The sequence below is a fragment of the Thamnophis sirtalis genome, unplaced genomic scaffold (genome assembly GCF_051295495.1).
Source record: "Thamnophis sirtalis isolate CommonGarterSnake01/CBP01778 unplaced genomic scaffold, rThaSir2_p1.2 scaffold_4, whole genome shotgun sequence".
NCBI classification, from domain to species: domain Eukaryota; kingdom Metazoa; phylum Chordata; class Lepidosauria; order Squamata; family Natricidae; genus Thamnophis; species Thamnophis sirtalis.
This window is the reverse complement of record NW_028261384.1, coordinates 135340167-135359498: the sequence shown is the minus strand read 5'-3', so window position 1 is coordinate 135359498 and position 19332 is coordinate 135340167. Positions and strand designations below refer to the sequence as shown.

Sequence of the window (19332 nt, the reverse complement as noted above, 5' to 3'; positions counted from 1 at the left end):
TATGTGAGCACCTGTCTACCCTAACTGATTTCAAGTCACCAGGACTGGATAGATTACACCAGAAGGTTCTGAAGGAACTGGCAGATTGGATAGCAGAACCACTGAACTATATCTTTCAAAGATCCTAGAGCACCATTGAACAGCCAGAGGATTGGAAAAGAGCTGATGTAGTTCCTATCTTCAAAAAAGGATAAAATATAGATACAGGAAACCGCAGAGCTATCAGCCTGACCTCAATATCAGGGAAGATTCTGGAAAAGATAATCAAACAACGAATCAGCAAAAACCTAGAACCCCAAAAAGTAAAAACCAAAAACCAACATGGTTTTGTCAAAAAGAGATCATGACAGACTAATCTTGTTGCATTATTTGGCAAAGTGACAAAATTAGTTGATATACTTGGACTTCAGTAAGGCATTTGATGAAATAGACCATAACCTACTACTAGATAAAGTACAAAATGTGGGTTAGACAGCATCACCATCAGATGGATTCATAACTGACTGACCAACTGCACTCAATGTGTAGTCATCAATGGAATTTCATCTACATGAAGGAAAGCATGCAGTGAGATATCCTAAGGCTCTGTTTAAGGCCCAGTACTCTTCAACATCTTCATCAATGACTTGGAGGGGGGAACAGATGTGGAACTCATCAAATTTGCAGATGACACCAAACTGGCAGGAATAGCCAACACTCAAGAAGTTAGGCTCAAGATACTGAAAGATCTTGACAGACTTAAACATTGGAGGCTATCTAATAAAATGAAATTCAATGGTTAAAAAAGTAAGGTTCTACATTTAGTCATGAAAATAAGTACAGGTAGTGTATATGTAGCTCCTTGCTCAATAGTAGTAATTTTTAGGAGGGATTTTGGAGTCCTGGTGGACAACCATTTAAATATGAGCCAGCAATGTCCAGCAACTGCCAAAAAAATCCATCCCAGTTCTAGGCTGCATAAACAGAGGGATTAAATCAGGATCACTTGAATAGTTAATACCACTTTAAATTGCCTTCGTAACCCCATGCAATACTGCATTCATATCTGGCTGCCACAATGTAAAAAAAAAAGATGCTGAGACTCTAGAAAGAGTGCAGAGAATAAAAATAAAGATGATTAGGGGACTGGAAACTAAAATATATGAAGAACGGTTGCAGGAATTGGGTAGATTAGAGATTAGATAACCATTTGTCTGAAGTGGTGTAGGGTTTCCTGTCTAAGCAGTGGGTTGGACTAGAAAAACTCCAAGGTCCCTTTCAACTCTGTTATTCTATTCTATTCTATTCTATTCTATTCTATTCTATTCTATTCTATTTGCATTGTAAATATCTGCTATTATGGAGCAGCCAGAATTTCTGAAGGCAATTTTTCCCCAACTAATTACTGTCAAGAAAGGGTTCTATTTCTATTTTTTTCTACACATGTAGAATATATTAAGAGTTTCCACAATGGGTTAAAAAGGTAATTCTATTTCAAACTGCTGATTGAAATAAAAGAAGCCTCCAGTGCAAATGGAATACCTGCCAAGGCTGTAGCTGTGGAAGATCAGGGTTTTTACTCATCATGGTTTTCCTCCTTTTGAACCTCAACATGTCTAGAGCCTGCAAAGCATGAGCCACAGCATAAACAGCATTGTAGACGCTGTAGCTTTGGCCAGTCATTTCCATTTCAAACAGAGGTGCAGGAAGATCCTCCAGCTTCATCTCCTCAGTGCATCTCCTACTGTGTATTTCTTGTAACTCTGACTTTGGAAATGAACAGTCAAATGACTGTTCCCAAATATCCTGTCGAAACCCATCTCTGGAGTCTGAAAGAGGTTTGATGGTCTGAACAAATTCCCTGAAACCTACAACAGCTGTTGAATGAATGGTGAAGGAAAGAGCCCCATGGAACATCTTGAGATCCCAACTGATTTGAACGCCTGTTAGTGCAAAATCAATCATTGCAGTCACGATCCACACCTTTCCAAATAAGGCAGTTTCTTTGCTTTCAGGATCTGACATAAATATTACAAGTCTTAGCCACATAATTGTCCCGGATTGTCCATAGACAAGAAATGCATTGGATTTGCTACTCAACATATTAATTGAATTAATGAAAATTCGTAGATAGGTTTCTTCCAGGTTTTCAAAGTGTATTATTGGATGAAGCCTTTCTATGAATGCTGAACATATTCCATTCTGTGAAAGTAAGGGCTGCATTTTCTGTACGAATTTTTCTCCATTGTTATTACGAACAGAAAATATCCCAATCCATGTCCACCTAAAATGGTGAAGCAGTTGGATGATCCCAATGTACTGCTTTTCCTCTTTGGGGACCATGAAATAAAGTGAAGAGAGCTTACTGGTCTCAAATTCCTCCTGAGGTAATGCGACACAAGTTAGCTAAAAGAAAGTCCAATAGAATTCTGATGAGATGTTTTTTTCAAATTTAATTTTTCTATTTGTTTCCATTTAAAATATATCCAAGGAAAATTGTTGTCCTAGCATTTCCTAACGAATATAGACACAATTTGGTGGGAAATATTTCAATCATATGCACTAGATCAGGTTTGTCAAACTCAAGGCCCAGGGGCTGGATCGAGCTTCGGAAGTTCATAGATCTGGCCCACAGGGCTTCCCTGGAAACAGTGAAGGACTAGCCCCTGGTTCCTCGGCCTGGCCCTCCCAACCTCCATTTTAGCTTTCAGCGTGCTGGAGGATGTTCTCGCAGCCGAAAATAGAGCTCCTGAGGGCCCCCTGTGCCCCTTTGGCCGGACCTAAGTGTAGTACATAAAATTATCTGCTACAATGTCCTATCTGTCAATGACTATTTCAGCTTCAAACACAAAAACACATGAGCACACAATAGTTGCAAACTTAAGGTAAACCGCTCCAAACTCGATTTCAGAAAATATGACTTCAGCAACAGAACTGTCCATGCCTGGAATGCACTACCTGACTCTGTGGTTTCTTCCCCAAATCCCCAGAGTTTAACCTTAGACTGTCTACTATCAACCTCACCCCATTCCTAAGAGGTCTGAATGGTTCGTGCATAAACGCACCAGCGAGCCAACTGTCCATGTCCTAATGATCCTTTTTTATTCATATCCATTTCATGTATTAAAATCTTGTTTATACTTAAATATGTTATCTAATACATGCTTCACAAAATAAATACAATAAATAATAAAATCAATTATTTTAGCAAAGCAATTCAAATATGCCTTCAGCTACTCCTGATATTCACTTTGTGTAACTGGCATGGTAGTTTCAGATAACAATGCTAAGTATTTGACATTAAGCCATGCAGAACATTCTAACACTTATTAACAGAAAGCCAGGCCTAATTTTTTACGTGTATTAATTATTCCATTACAACAATAAGATTAAGAATTTTCTTCTAAACCCCTTTAGAACGTACTTGTGGAATCTTTAAGAATCCTATAATTTCAGCTATATATGATGATGTGGCAAAATCCAGTCCCCCAATGATAGCCTTGAGATTCTTCTGGCTATCACATTTGTAGTTTGGGACAAATTCCTGGTATTTAAAAAGCAGGTCCAGAGTGGTACGATAGGTCATCCTTGGGTTGCTGTAACTGTCATAGATATGGAACCCGAGAGTGACATTGGGTAAAATCTGGGAGTCCTCATTGATCTCCTTCACAGCAAAGGCCAAGGCAAGGATGTGCTGGTAGAACTTCATTACTACACTGCAAAAGATTTAAATACCCCATTTGAAAAAGGAAGTTTATTATTCTCATAAGCAAGGTTGCATCATTTCTGTATGAATAACTAACATTTCTTTCTCTGATTAAAGTAGGAAAGTAATGGGTTTTTTAACATGCTGAATAATTTGTACAACAACACATGTACAACAAAATCAATTCCATCATATATCAGTCATTTATTCTATATATTTTGTTAAGAATGATAATATAGATTTAAAACAAATATTACAAATGTCATTCAGAAGATGTTTTCCACTAAAGCTTTATACATTATATTACAAGTACTTTAAAATCAAGTAAAAAAGCAAAAAATGTATTCTCCCATAAATAGAAGGACTAGTTATAACGTCTATATTGATCCTCTCATAAGCAAATTTGAGGAAACAGATTAAGATTAGGAAAAGAGGAAAAAATCCTTACCATGTTATGTCGTAAGATGTTATAGAAGGATATTCCTTAAAATCAATACCAAAAAGGTTGTAATAGATGTGGGACATCATCCCTCCAATGATGAGGTCACCAGGTTGGTACCACTCATGAGGAATAAGGAAAGCATCACTCGCAGTGCATCTCAGCGTCCCTATTTTCTTCATCAAGAATACTAGGAGCAGCAACATCCACGCTCTTGAAAATGTCACTGTCTTTCATCATGATTCTTTCAAATTTCCCCTTCGGGGGAAAGGGCAGCATATAAATGCAATAAATTCAAATTCAATTCATTATCTGAGAGTGCACCTAATCAGAAAACCTATCATTTTGTATTAGGATGCCCTTGAGATTGCCAATTTGTTTCTTGAATTGCATCAGGATTTGAGCATGTATTCTGACAGAGGAGAATAAAGGGGAGGAAGCCTGTAGCAAGGATTCTGAAACAAAGCTGTGCCAATCCCCCTGGGGTTCAAAATGCATTGATTGTTGTTGAATTGAAATATTCTCCTGTGCAGTCCTTGATGTTTTTGCCTAGTTCAGAAAATATGGTAATTCCTGTTGATGCAGGAGGGGGTGCACAGGCAAACCCACCAGTGGCTGGTGAGGTTAGGCGGTCTTAATAGAATGGACCTTATAAATTCATATTAGCTTGGCTTTTCATTCTAGTGCCCTGGAGTTCCAACTTTGACTTGTAGCTTCAGTGAACTTTCTCTCCAACTTCCTCATAAGTATTAAAAATAGTGTTCAACAGTGTGGCAAGACCCTGTAAAGGAGGGGCACAGGAAGCCAGGTGTGGGTGAGAGATAGAACAGAGGTGAAACAACTAACATTCCAAATGAACTTCTCCTTTTCAAAATGTCATGCTTGTCTCGTGTATGGAAATGCCTTGAGAATGCACAGTGTGGAACATAGCATAAAAGTAGCATCCTGGGCAGAGCCCAGGGAGTTCAGATTTTGGTGTGTGAGCACGCTGAACTCGATGCATCAAATAAACTGTTTCTCTCACCTTCGTGGTCTCGAGTCCTGGTCTTTTGTAAATAGATTACAAACCTCAATCTAATTATCAGGAGATAATTACTTCGTTGTTGATAAGAGCAAATATAGATGATGTTTAAATGCTTCTTGAAATGCACAATTGCTAATAAAATGTACAGAGGGGAATTTGCTATACCAAATACACCTGATTTTTGGAATTTATATTCTGTTTTACAATAAATAGTAGCTGCAGTTCAGTCTCCTTTACATAGGATTAAGATGCCTAGCAGTGGTGGGATTCAAATTATTTTACTACCTATTCTATGAGCATGGCTTGGTGGGTGTAGCAGGGGAAGGACACTGTAAAATTTCTATTCCCACACAACTCCATTGAAAGGTTAATGTAAAATCCACATTTCCTCCTGATCAGGGAGGCAGAGAATAGATGGGGACAGGGCCAATCAGAAGTAGTATTTACCGATTCCCAAACACCTCAAAATTTCCCCTACCGATACATCATAAACTGCTGAATATCACCTCCAATACCTAAATATTTTGCCAGTCCCTCAAAAAATTATTTCCATGATTTGCTCCCAGATCTCCCTAGATGGGAGATGATGCCTCTATTTTTTCCACAATGATAGGTTGGGTGACATTTTTACTTATGTTAGCCATGAGGAAGTAGCATTTTCCCTAGCATTCCCCAAATTTAAATTTTCAGTTGCTTAACAATATACTTAAGACCTGGGAGAAGATTATGAAATAGGGCTCAAGGAAATGATGAAAGCAGTGGCAGTGGAAACTGCTGGAGGGGCTTTAGTGGTTTAGTATTTGAACTGTTACAGCATTTAAGAACAGTTTTAGAAATCATCCCTAAGGCTTGCTGAGATCTTGGTAGCATCTTTCCTTTGACATCTTTATCTCTCCCTCAGTTTAATATTCCCTATTTCAAAAAGAGGCAATGTCTGTGCTTCTGTGAAAAGAAATTAAGGTGATTCGTAGTACATTCAAGGCTTGGTAAATTGACATGTTGTAGTCAATTCTGGAACATATGAGGAAGCCAGTCATGTATCACGTGCAAGAGCAAAATTTCAGGAAGACCAAATTTTCACCTGGTTCCCTAAACGTGAATAATCTTATGCGGAGCTAAAGTACCAATGAAAAAGCAAAATTTAGAGAGGAATCCCAACAGGGGAAGGAAGCCATCTTGTGTAATACCATATCTTCTCCCAAAGTATGATTGTGGGCTCAAAAGGTCAACTTCCAAGTGAATGATGCTGATATATGAGCAATTTTTCTGAGCCAGAAATTAACATCTCTTTGTGAGTAGCTCCCTGTGGTTGAGGTCAGGGTGGAAAACAATGATGTAGCATTTTGGGAGGAATATGCATCCCAGTAATGCAGCACTGGAAGCCAAAATGGAGAAGACCTCCACAGCTACCATGGCTTTTCCCTTTGTGCTCAGATAGGCTGGAAAGAAGGAGATCCACACACTGCAAAAGGCCAACATGCTGAAGGTGATGAACTTTGCTTCATTAAAGATGTCAGGTAATTTACGGGCAAGGAAAGCCACGATAAAGCTGGCGATGGCCAATATACCCATGTAGCCCAAGACACAGTAGAAGAAGATAGCTGATCCCTCATTACACTGTAAAATCATTTCTTGGGACTGTGAATGCATGTCCAACTCCGGGAATGGGGGAGATGTCAACAACCAAACAATACAAATACATACTTGGAAGAGAGAGCATGAGAGTACAATAGAAAAGGTGATTCTTTTCCCCACCCATTTCTTCATCTGAGATCCAGGTTTAGTGGCCATGAAAGCAACAACCACAGTGATGGTTTTGGCCAGTACACTAGAAATGGCCACTGAGAAAGTGATGCCAAAAGTTGGTTGCCGGAAAAGGCATGTCACTTTGCCAGGTTGGCTGAGGAAGAAAAAAGAGGAGAGAAAACAGAGCAGAAGAGTGACAAGGAGGGTGTAGGTGAGGGAACGGTTGTTGGCTTTGACAATGGGAGTATCCTTGTGCTTAAAAAATGTTCCAAGTACCCCAGAGGTCAAAATGAAGAAACCAAGAGCTGCTGAGGCTAAACCAATTCCTAAGGTTTCTTCAAAAGTTAGAAAGACCAGCAGTTTCAGGATACAACCTTTCTTTTCTTTATTTGGATAATGATCTTCTAAACATTCAAAACAGTCATCCATATCTGGAAGGAAAATCAAGGATATTTTTCATCAAGGTATTGCATATTACTGAAAATTATCTTATTAATTTTATTCATCCAAGTACTTCATTAAAGTTTGTTTAAGTCTAAAGAAAAATGGTAGAATTCCTACCCTACCATTTTGATTTGAAATCTTCCCTTCTGGGCATGGAACACAATCATAGCAGCAGAACTGGTTTCCCTCAATCCCTTTCTTCCAGGATCCAGGGAAACAAGGGTCATTGCATCGAGAAAGTGGAAGAACCTGATGATAAAGATAAAATATTTTGAAATTGGAGATATTTCAAACAGCTTGTAATTTATCTCCTTTATGGAGGAGAATTACTTTTGATCTCCCAAAGGGTTCTGATTTTATCAGTAAATAAAATCAGCACAAGTTGACAATATTTTTTAAATTCAAACCAAATATGCAAAGAATGCTTTTACACTGTAATATCATTTTTTTCAATTCAATGAGTGCTTGATCATCAAAAGCATTTTAAAAGAATATGCCTTCATTTCTTTTAAAAATGAGAAATCAGATTTTGAAAGAGACTAGGCTCAAAATGGAATCACCATGGATTGAGGCATAGCTGATTCTCTCATTTGATACCTGGTTAAAAGTTGGGTTCCAGACAATCACATCTTCATCAATCCATAATTCATTCCCTTTTGGAGCCTCTACATCCAGCTTTCCAACTCTAACTCTCTGAAATGATCTATTTGGAAAAGTGATCAAGTTGGTGATGTCGAATCCACCTGTTGCTTCCCCTTTCTCATTCAGGAACACTCTCTCCCCAGCTGAATTGTTAAAAGAAATGCCTTGAAGAAATGAATGGAGCTATTTGAAAGGGAATAAAAGAGAAAGAGCTTTGAAAATGTAACAATGTAGAAGAGAATATTAGGTGCTCGCTAACAAAGGATTTTTCCAAATTGACCATCAGATCATTAGTAATTCTTATACAATAATTAACACGCTCTGATGCTAAGGAGTTAAACATTCTACTCCCCCTCCCCACCTGAAAATAACTCTGTTCAAATGGCCAGTTGCCTCACATTCTGTTACCTCAGGTCAAACTGGCAGATGTTCCATTCCCTCACAGAGGAGCGTTCTGGGCTCCTTACAGTATTAAACATTGGTACCTCACCAAAATGTTTATGCCATCCACCTATGAAACTGCTTCTGAACTCAAGATGGTGGGAGAGATGTTCCGTTATGAGTTTCAATCAACAACTACTGTTGAGCCAATGGATTGTAAACCAAATTTCTCTTGTATAGTGTCCCAGCCCCAACTCACTTCTTACACTGACCTCTTCAGTTCAGACGAATCTGTTCCTTCTACTGTAACACCAGTTAAAGGAAGCCTTTCAGCTGACCAGAAGTACAATGGATGCTTCAAAGTGACATATTTTGGAGCCAGGGAAATGAAGGAGGGAAATTATTGTCAACATTCGAAGGGCAGGGGCAGGTCTATCACAGGATAGGGAGTATCATAGCAAAGCCTCAGCAGCAGCCTTCATTTTTCCAGATATAATTTTTCGTGATGATGACAATGAAAGGGACTTCTCGTGTAGAATCTACATGGGCATTAATCCAGAACTGGTTAGCCAACTGCAAAAGTTGCTGTGTGAACACAACAAATATATTCTGGAACTTAAGGCTGCTGTTAATTCTCTTCCTAATGGCCACAAGGACTTCCAAGTGGGTGATTAACGCCAATAGGAAGACTTCTAGAGAGCACCAAGATCATTTCAATGACCCCACAACTACAGAAGTAGCTGTTCTCATTGTCAGCCAGGATTTGTCAATTTATCAAACCCGATCACACAGTTTTGTAGCGAAGCACATGTATCCAGCTAGTGATAGGATAAAAAGAAAAAAATTGTGTTTTCTGTATCTATTTTAGGCAGAACAGTAGAATGGTTTCTAAGAAGAATTTCGAGGTATTCTAGTCAAATTCCCTGCTCAAGGTGTAGACCGTATGCCCTATGCAATTTAAACAGATTATTCTTGGGAATTTTAATAAAGCATAACAGTTAATCTAACCTTGATGGCAAGGAAATGTCATACTTTTCTGTAGCTCATTATGCAGTTATAAATTTATATCACAATGTCATTGCACATATTTTATCCTATAATTCTTCTCACTTGTCACATCATATTAATTTTATTTTACTTTACTTTATTTTACTTGATTTTTATTTAGCATTGGTAGGGACTTCTGAGGTCTTTCAGTCAAACACCCTATGCAAGGAGAAGATCCTAGCCCATTTCAGACAAATCACTACCCTTCTCTTCATTAAAATCTACAGTGTTGGAGTATCAACATTTCTGAAGACAAGTTGTTCCACTAATTAAATGTTATTTTTTTCTCACCATCAGAAATTGTTTCCTCATTTCTACTTTGTTTATTATAATTGTTTCCCCTTCCAAAAAAACATTGAGAGATTCTACATGATATTGTATATCAAAGTGCCCATTTAAAAGAAGGAGGAGGAAGAGGAGTTGGAGGAGGAGAAGGCGAAGGAGAGGAAGAGGAAAAAGAAGAAGAAGGTGTCCAATGAAGAGAGAATACCTGCCAAACCTGCAGATTTAAAAGATCAGTTTTTTTATGCATCCTTGTTTTCTTCCTCTTGAACCCTAAAATGTACAGAGCCTGCAAAGCATGAGCCACAGTGTAAACAGCATTATAGATGCTGTAGCTTTGGCCAGTCATTTCCATTTCAAAGACAGGCCCAGGAAGATTCTCTAGCTTCATCTCCCCAGTGCACTGTCTATTGTGTGTGTCTGGTAACTCTGGTTTAGGAAGTGAACAATCAAATACTTGTTCCCAAACTTCCCGCAGAAACCCATCTCTGTTGTCTGAAAGAGGATTTATGGTGTGAAGAAATTCCTTGAAACCTACAATGGCTGTTTAATGAACAGTGAAGGAAAGAGCCCCATGGAACATCTGGAGATCCCATGTGATTTGAATGCCTGATAATACAAAATCAATCTGTGCAGTCATGATCCACACCTTTCTAAATAATGCAGTTTCCTTGCTTCCAGGATCTAACATAAATACCGCAATTCTTAGCCACATAATTGTCCAGGCTTCTCCATAGACAAGAAATGCATTGACTTTCTTATTCATCAAATTAATGGAAATCATTGAGATTATTTGATAAAGTTCAGGAAAGTCTTCCAAGTCGACTTGTTGAGGAAGCCTTTCTATGAACGACGAGCAGATTCCATTCTCTGCGAGCAAGGGCAGCATTTCCTGTAATAAATTTTCTCCATGGTTGTTATCAATAGCAAAAATCCCGATCCACGTCCAACCAAAATAGTGAAGCAGTTGGATAATCCCAGTGTACTGATGGAATTCTTTTGGGACCATGAAATAAATTGAAGAGCGTCTACTGGTCTGAAATTTCTCTTTGGCTAATGAGCCATAGGTCATCTTAAACAAAATAGAATAAAATTATCCAATTATTGAAATGAAGCTAATTTTCTATTCTAGTTTTTTAATAAAATATATCCAAGCGGGATTTTTAAAAAAAATTCTTCTAAATATTAATATGGAAAGGAATGTCTTGGAGTTACTTCAAACACATATAAGACATCAATTGATTTAATAGGGACAAAGAGTACTACAATCAAATATTCCTTTAGATGTGAAATATTTCTGGAGACATGCAGAACATCTTAACACAAACCTAAGACAAATCTTTGATGTTCATTAATTGTTCCACAACAACAACAATATATATATATATATATATATATATATATATATATATATATATATATATATATATATATATATATATATATATATATATATATATATATATATATATATATATATATATATATATATATATATATATATATATATATATATATATATTCCTCCTCAACCCCATCACAGCTTACTTGTGGAATCTTGAAACAACCCATAAGTTCAGTTATATAAAATGATGTATCAAAATTGAGTCCTCCAATGATAGCCATGAGATTCTTCTGGCTATCACATTTGTAGTTAGGGACAAATTCCTGGGATTTGAAGAGCAGGTCTAAAATGGTACGATAGGTCATCTTCGCATTCATGTAACTATCATAGATGTGGAACCCGAGAGGGATATTAGGTAAGATCTGTGAGTCCTCATTGATCTCCTTCACAGCAAAGGCCAAGGCGAGGGCATGCTGGTAGAATTTGGTGATTACGCTGCAAATAATTTAAATACCCCAGTTGAAAAACTAAGCTGACAATTCTCATAAGGTCGCACCATTTCTTAAGAGTAAAAGCCATTTCTTTCTTTGATAGTAATAAAAACATAATATCCCTTTTAAAATTCTTAATAACGATCCTTGATGATATCATCTAATTTGTTTAATGAAATGTCTTGAAGAAAATAACCAAACATAGAGAACATCAAGGACCTCCCATTTCAACCCTGAGCTAAAATATTCTCCTTTATTAGTAATTTCCACAGAGTTCCAATTTACTATTTATACAGTATTTCCAGAAATGTATACTGCATCAAATACAAGCAGTGAGTTTTTTCAAAGTACTGTATTTATTTTCTATGAGATTTTAAGAAAATGGCATATGAACAGATTCCACAGACATCACTCATTTACTGTATATACATTTTGTGAGGAGAGATCATGCCAAACCTTCTTAAAAATTATCTTAATCTCAGTATCTGTTTAATAAGATGTGTGGAGATATTTTAAAAAATGTACATACGATTGTTTCTTCTGCCAGAACCTGATGCCATTGAAAGACACAAAAAATAGATTACATAAAAGAATCCTGAATTTTTGCACAAACAACTTTTATTCATATAAGGGAATTTTGGGATATCTGGGTAAGATTAGATAACAAAGAAAAATTCTTACACTGGGCTGCCATAAGGTGTTTTGGCAGGATGTTCACTGAATTTCATTTCACAAAATTGGTAAAGGTGATGAGACACCATTCCACCAATGATGAGGTCTCCAGGCTGGTACCACTCTTCTGGAACAAGGAAAGCATCACTTGCAGGGCAGCTCAGAGTAACTACTTTGTGCACCAAAAGCACCAGAAAAAGCATGTTGATATTCTTGTTACTGTGAAAATGTGTCTTTCATTTTACCCATTGGAAAGTACATATAAACCAATACTTCATCTAAGGCATAATGCAAAGTTTATATCTGAGAATTCGCCTGATGAGAAAATGTAAAATTTTCCATTTGAAGATTCACAAGAGTACAAATTTGTATCTTGAATATCACAATAATTTGAATAGATACTCTGCCAGAAAAGAACAGAGGTTAGAAACTTGAAGCATTTAATGTGCCAGAGTTGTTATTACCCCTTGTACTAAATACCCTATGGTTGAAGATTTACTTTACAGCCAAACAGATGCCTAGATTGTTGTTGAATTTAAATGTCCCTCCATGTAGCATTTTTGGCCTAGCTAAGAAAATATGGTGTTTCCACTAGGAGATAATTATTTTGTTTTGATGAGATAATAAGTAGCTGATGGTTCATCTGCTTTTTTCAAATGAGCAATTGCCAATGAAAGTAATAGAAATGATGACTTCTGGTGAAGATGGCTAAGTGAGGAGCTGCGGTGACACCGTGGTTAGAATGCAGTACTGCAGGCTACTTCTGCTGACTGCCAATGACTGCGATTTCACATTTCGAATCTCACCAGGTGGACTGGTGACTCAGATTTCCATCCTTCCGAGGTGGCAAAAAGAGGGAAGAAGGGAAATAAGGAACATGTTAGTAGATTAAAGATAATTGTATTAATATTATTAATAGGGGGTAGTTAATTAAGATGTAAGGGAATTATATCAACCTTATTAAATGTGGATAATTAATTAAGATAAATGTTCTTTAAGTAAAATTTGATTTTGATGATGTATGTTGCTTACAGCAAAACAGGCCAACAGATGAAATGTGAAATGATAATTTGGTTTAACTTTGAAGAAAATTTAAAATGAAGAGATGAAGATGAAATGTTAATGCATGGGATGGAGAATTTGAGGAACATATTTAACGATGGAGTTGATGCTATTATAAGAGATTAGAAATTAAGGGCCATTAGTTTTATTGCTTATGTACTAAAAAGAAAATAAATTTAATATAAAAAATAGGGAAACAGAATAATATGGCTGAAATTGGAAACAAAGATATGATGTAAAATGGATTATGCCTATGAGAGGATGTAAAAGAAAAGATCTGGACAACACTTTGTTAATAAAAATCTGTAAAAATCTGTAATAAAAAACAAAAACCTTGAAAAAATAAAAAGGTGTCCCTTCCCTTTCTTAGTCATCTTTAAGGACTTTTAATATTTATTAAACTAGGAGAGGCTCTCTTTAGCCGCAGCCTGTTATTACTTTTTGAAGATCTGGACCATTTCTTGCATAGTTGGAATGCTGCAAAGTTGCACACAAATTGCACACACAGTGCAGGAGAGCGTCCACTGTTGTATGGTCAGACACTGCTTCTGCTTGTAGGTGAGATGTGATGCTAGTTGTTTCCATTGCCCTCCGGAAAAAAAAACTTGGACAGGAAGTAAATGTCAGGCAGAAGACGGATCCTCACATAGTCACGTTCAACTAATCGGATTTATTGCCTTTTAAAAGATGGAGATAAATGTACAAGATTCAAAAACTCAATACATTTTATGCTTGAAAGAACACTTACAAATCAGAAACTGATATCCTATGATACTGTGTTAACTGTACGGTCAGAAAATAGTAATCAGCTTTTTACTGTTTTTATGTAACATTTTAGGAATGGATAGTAGAAAAATGATGAATGTGTCTCTCCCAACATTGGGCATCATTTGAGCCAATATCCAAAAGATCCTAACAGGGAACAAGACAGCTAGATCACCAAAATCAAATTCAATGGATGTGTTGAAAAGAAGAAAGGATTTGGTTCAGGAATCTAAGAAAATGGTAATAACACATGAGCACTTCTTTTGGAACCGACAATCATTATAAATCTTAATAATCATAAATATCGTACACAACTGTTCTTATAACTTTATATACAATATTTTTTCTATAAATGGCATTCTTTTTATTTCTTTTTTAAGCAATTTTTCTGAGCCAGTAAGATGACATGATAAACTAATATCTCTTTGTGATTTGCTCCTTGTGGTTGAGGTCAGGCTGCAAAACAATGATGTAGCATTTTGCCAGGAATATGCATCCCAGTAAATCAGCACTGGAGGCCAAGATGGAGAAGACCTCCACAGCTACCATGGCTTTTCCTTTTTTGCAAGTTATTTGAAGAATTGACTCTTCCTGATCACATCTTTGTGATCCAGTAGAGCAGGGAGGCAGGGAACATTGTTGGTCCTCTTAAGACAGGACATCTGGTGGGACCCAGAATAAGTGTCTTCTTTGTGAATCCTCTCTCCCTCTGGAACATCATCCACACTGAGATTAGATTTGTCCCAACTTTGACCTTCTTTTGCAAAGCCCTGAGCACCTGGATTTGTCAATAGGCCTGGGGAAACCAGAATGAGTTGGAACGTATGAAGTGGCTCAACTGATTGATTATTATATGTAGGGGTGTGTTTTTATTCCTTGTGTGTTTTTTATTTTTTTTAAGCAGCTCAGAGACACTGACAGTGCATGTGGGGCCATTTAAATCCTCTTAAACAAATAAATAAAACTTCCTACAATATATGTCATAACATTTGACTCAAGGATTCTTCTTCCATTTCAATTTATTAAACTGCTAAATTATGTAAAACATCCTGCTACCAATGATGAGAACAGGGGGAGCATCATTTGCAGAGAAGTCCCACATAACTAGTTTTTAATTACAGTTGGACTTTCATTATAATTTGGGACATCTGCCCCATCCATTGCATCTATCATCTGTTTGTCTGTCTGTGTGGTCTCTGTCTGTCTCTCTCATTCTGTGTGTCTCTCTCTAGCTATCTAGCTATCTATCATATTTCAACATGTCTACATGTATACGTGTACACATATCTATCTATCTATCTATCTATCTATCTATCTATCTATCTATCTATCTATCTATCTATCTATCTATCTATCTATCTATCTATCTATCTATCTATCTATCTATCCATCCATCCATCCATCCATCCATCCATCCATCCATCCATCCATCCATCCATCCATCCATCCATCCATCTATCTATCTATCTATCTATCTATCTATCTATCTATCATCAAGTAAACTCTCAACATTTTCATCCAGGTTTTTTCAACATTGTAGTCTCTCCCTCTATCAGAGAGGATTGTACATTTTTTTCTAGGATTTGAGCTGAATTTCAGCTGATTTTCTTGAAAAATGCTTATTGTAAACCAATTCAAATCAGTCTTTGTTATGGACCTTGAGCAGCAAACAATTTGAATAAAGGATGAGATAGAAGAAAGAATCCATTTTATTTCATTTCATTAAATTTCCCATATTATTAATAGCTTGTCAGAATTGATTGCAAAAATTCAAACCCAGAAGCACAGAAAGATAACTGATTCAGCTGGATTCAATAACTTCTTTATTTACATAAGAATAGAAGAATAAATGTACAATACCAACAGATGGTTTTTCCAAGTAAATACAAGACAGGAAAGTTACAGGCAAACACAAGCAGTTAGTTGTTTCAGTAGACAATTATCTAGATTATCTAGATCCCTTTCAGTCTGGTTTCAGGCCTGGTTACTGCACTGAAACCGCTTTGGTCGCGCTGACCGATGCTCTCTGGCGAGCCAGGGATAGAGGACATTCCTCTATCCTGGTTCTCCTTGACCTTTCAGCGGCCTTCGATACCATTGACCATGGTATCCTTCTGCGGCGGCTAGAAGAGGTGGCAGTGGGAGGCACCGTCTTGCGGTGGTTCTCCTCTTACCTCTCTGGTAGGTCGCAGTCGGTGTTGGTCGGAGGACAGCGGTCGACCCCTAGGCCCCTTAAATATGGGGTGCCGCAGGGCTCGATCCTGTCCCCCTCCTATTTAATATCTACATGAAGCCGATGGGTGAGATCATTCTCCGGCACGGGATTAAATACCACCAGTATGCGGACGATACCCAGTTGTATCTTTCCGCCCTGTGCCAACCCAGTGAAGCAGTGGACGTGATGTGCCAGTGCCTGAAAGCTGTTAGGGTTTGGATGGGAATGAACAAGCTTGCACTCAATCCTGACAAGACCGAGGGGCTATGGATGTTGCCCCCCAAAGATAGTCCATATACTCCATCTCTAAGCCTGGGGGTGAAATCTTACACCCCTCAGAGAGGGCCCGCAACTTGGGTGTCCTCCTGGACCCACAGCTGACACTAGAACACCATTTGTCAGCTGTGACCAGGGGAGCTTTTGCCCAGGTTCGCCTGGTGCACCAGTTGCAGCCCTACCTGGACCGGGAGGCACTTCAAATGGTCACTCATGCCCTCGTCACCTCAAGACTTGACTACTGTAACACGCTCTACATGGGGCTGCCCCTGAAAAGCGTTCGGAGACTACAACTGGTCCAGAATGCAGCCGCACGAGCAATATATTAGGTGTACCAAGATACATCCATGTTACACCCATCCTCCGCGAGCTGCACTGGCTCCCGATTGGTCTCCGAACATGCTTCAAGGTGCTGGTTATCACCTTTAAAGCCCTACATGGCTTAGGACCTGGATATCTATGGGAATGTCTTCTGCCACATACCTCCCAGCATCCGATATGATCTCACAGGATGGGCCTGCTCCAGGTGGCATCAACTAGACAATGTCGTTTGGCAGCTACTCAGGGGAGGGCCTTCTCTGTAGCTGCCCCGGCCCTATGAACGATCTATCCCCAGAGATCCAGATGCTCCCCACTCTCGCGGCCTTCCGAAAGTCTATTAAGACCTGGCTTTTCCAGCAGGCCTGGGGCTATTGACCTCTTGAATGAGGTCCAGCCCCACTAAGGTTGAGTGCATGTTGTGTCTTTTAACTTGCCTTGTTTTCTACTTTTTAAACTTTTTAGTATTCTTTTAAATTGATTTTATGTAAGCTGCCCGGAGTCCTTCGGGATTGGGCGGCATATAAATTTATTAAACATTAAACATTAAACAGACAAGCCCAGACAGACTGATAGTTTACTTCTCAGAGCAGCAGACTGCTTAAGTTGCTGTTTCAATTTTTTGCACAGACTCAGACCTGTTTAAGCTCCCATTGGCTGACTTAGTTGCTATGCCTATTCATTGGCTGACCTTGTTCCCATGTCTCTTCCAGTCATGAATATTTTAACATATCTGATTGCTAGGGAAATAGATTTATGGGTAAAGAGTGAATGGTTACGATCCAGCATGAAAATGCTTTTTTAAATGAACAGGATTAACAAACTCAATAAATGTGCCTTACCTTAACCTTAAAAAATCAAAAACTGATCTTCTATGATAATGCCTTAAATACATATTCACTCATTGGTCATCAGCTTTTTACTCATTTTAAGCAGTGCTTTACGAATTGAAAGTAGAAAAAGCATAAAAAATTTCTTTGCATTTGGGTCAATATTTAATACATCCTAACAAGAACTAAGAAAATTAGATTATCAAAATGTGTTGCAAGAGAGAAAGGGTTAGGTTAAAGAATCTTGAAAAATGGTGAAAATGCAATACAATGAGCACATATTAAAAATAATGAAACTCCTACATAAATGCTTAAAAAAGCATTTATGTAGGAGTTTCATTATTTTTAATATGTGCTCATTGTGTTGCATTTTCACCATTTTTCAAGATTCTTTAACCTAACCCTTTCTCTCTTGCAACACATTTTGATAATCTAATTTTCTGTAAGTTTATTATAAGTTTTCTGTAGAAAGCATTCTTTCTATCCCTTTTTTTTCAAAACTTCTGCTGAGCCAGAAAAATCCCAGGATGTACTATTTTCTCTTTGTGAGTTGCTCCCTGTGGTTGAGGTCAGGGCGAAAAACAATGATGTAGCATTTTGGGAGGAATATGCATCCCAGTAATGCAGTGCTGGAGGCCAAGATGGAGAAGACCTCCACAGCTACCATGGCTTTTCCTTTTGTGCTCAGATAGGCTGGAAAGAAGGAGATCCACACACTGCAAAAGGCCAACATGCTGAAGGTGATGAACTTGGCTTCGTTAAAGCTGTCGGGTAATTTACGGGCAAGGAAAGCCACAATAAAGCTGGCAATGGCCAAAATACCCATGTAGCCCAAGACACAGTAGAAGAAGAAAGCTGACCCCTCATTGCACTGCAAAATCATTTCTTGGAGCTCTGAGTGCATGTCCAACTGAGGGAATGGGGAAGATGTTGACAACCAAAGTATACACGTACATACTTGTAAGAGGGAGCATGAGAGGACAATAGAAAAAGCCAATCTTTTTCCCACCCACTTCCTCATCTGAGATCCTGGTTTAGTGGCCATGAAAGCCACAACCACAGTTATGGTTTTGGCCAGTACACTAGAAATGGCCACTGAGAAGGTGATGCCAAAAGTTGGTTGCCGGAGAAAGCAGGTCACTTTGCCAGGTTGGCCGAGGAAGAGCAAAGAGGAGAGAAAACAGAGCAGAAGAGAGACAAGGAGGGTGTAGGTGAGGGACCGGTTGTTGGCTTTGACAATGGGAGTATCTTGGTGCTTAATGAAAGTTCCAAGTACCCAAGAGGTCAAGAAGAAGAAACAAAGAGCTGCTGAGGCTAAAACAATTCCTAAGGTTTCTTCAAAAGTTAGAAAGACCAACAGTTTCAGGATACAACCTTTCTTTTCTTTATTTGGATAATGGTCTTCTGAACATTCAAAGCAATCTTCCATATCTGGAAGAAAAATTGAGGAGTTTTATCATCTATGCGTTCCATAATATTGAAAATTGCTTGATTAATTTTATGCATCCAAGTAGTTTATTAAAGTTTGCTTAAATCTAATGAAAAATGGTAGAATTCCTAGCTTACCGTTTTGATTTGAAATCTTCCCTTCTGGGCATGGAACACAGTCATAGCAGCAGAACTGATCCCCCTCAATCCCTTTCTTCCAATATCCAGGGAAACAAGGGT

General features: G+C 38.1%; 2 protein-coding genes across 2 annotated transcripts; both read right to left on the bottom strand.

The window, feature by feature from the left end:
- Positions 1–1555: 1555 nt before the first annotated feature.
- LOC148046774 (vomeronasal type-2 receptor 26-like) lies at positions 1556–4330 on the bottom strand. The gene is made up of 4 exons (XM_087714945.1): positions 4134–4330; positions 3404–3695; positions 1725–2385; positions 1556–1602 (listed from the first exon to the last, which is right to left on the bottom strand). Exons 1-4 carry the CDS (start codon positions 4328–4330, stop codon positions 1556–1558), a joined length of 1197 nt encoding a protein of 398 aa, XP_087571071.1.
- Positions 4331–18196: 13866 nt separating this feature from the next.
- LOC148046773 (vomeronasal type-2 receptor 26-like) lies at positions 18197–19095 on the bottom strand. The gene has a single exon (XM_087712101.1). It carries the CDS (start codon positions 19091–19093, stop codon positions 18197–18199), a length of 897 nt encoding a protein of 298 aa, XP_087568227.1. The 5' UTR covers positions 19094–19095.
- Between the last annotated feature and the right edge of the window lie 237 nt (positions 19096–19332).

Excerpts from the sequence above, each read along its gene's own strand:
- LOC148046774 (XM_087714945.1), bottom strand. The coding sequence starts at position 4,330 with ATGTTGCTGCTCCTAGTATTCTTGATGAAGAAAATAGGGACGCTGAGA. Across the intron at positions 3,696-4,133 it reads ACATCTTACGACATAACATG|TGTAGTAATGAAGTTCTACC; the intron begins GTAAGGATTTTT and ends AATCTTTTGCAG. Across the intron at positions 2,386-3,403 it reads GATTCTTAAAGATTCCACAA|CTAACTTGTGTCGCATTACC; the intron begins GTACGTTCTAAA and ends ACTTTCTTTTAG.
- LOC148046773 (XM_087712101.1), bottom strand. The coding sequence starts at position 19,093 with ATGGAAGATTGCTTTGAATGTTCAGAAGACCATTATCCAAATAAAGAA.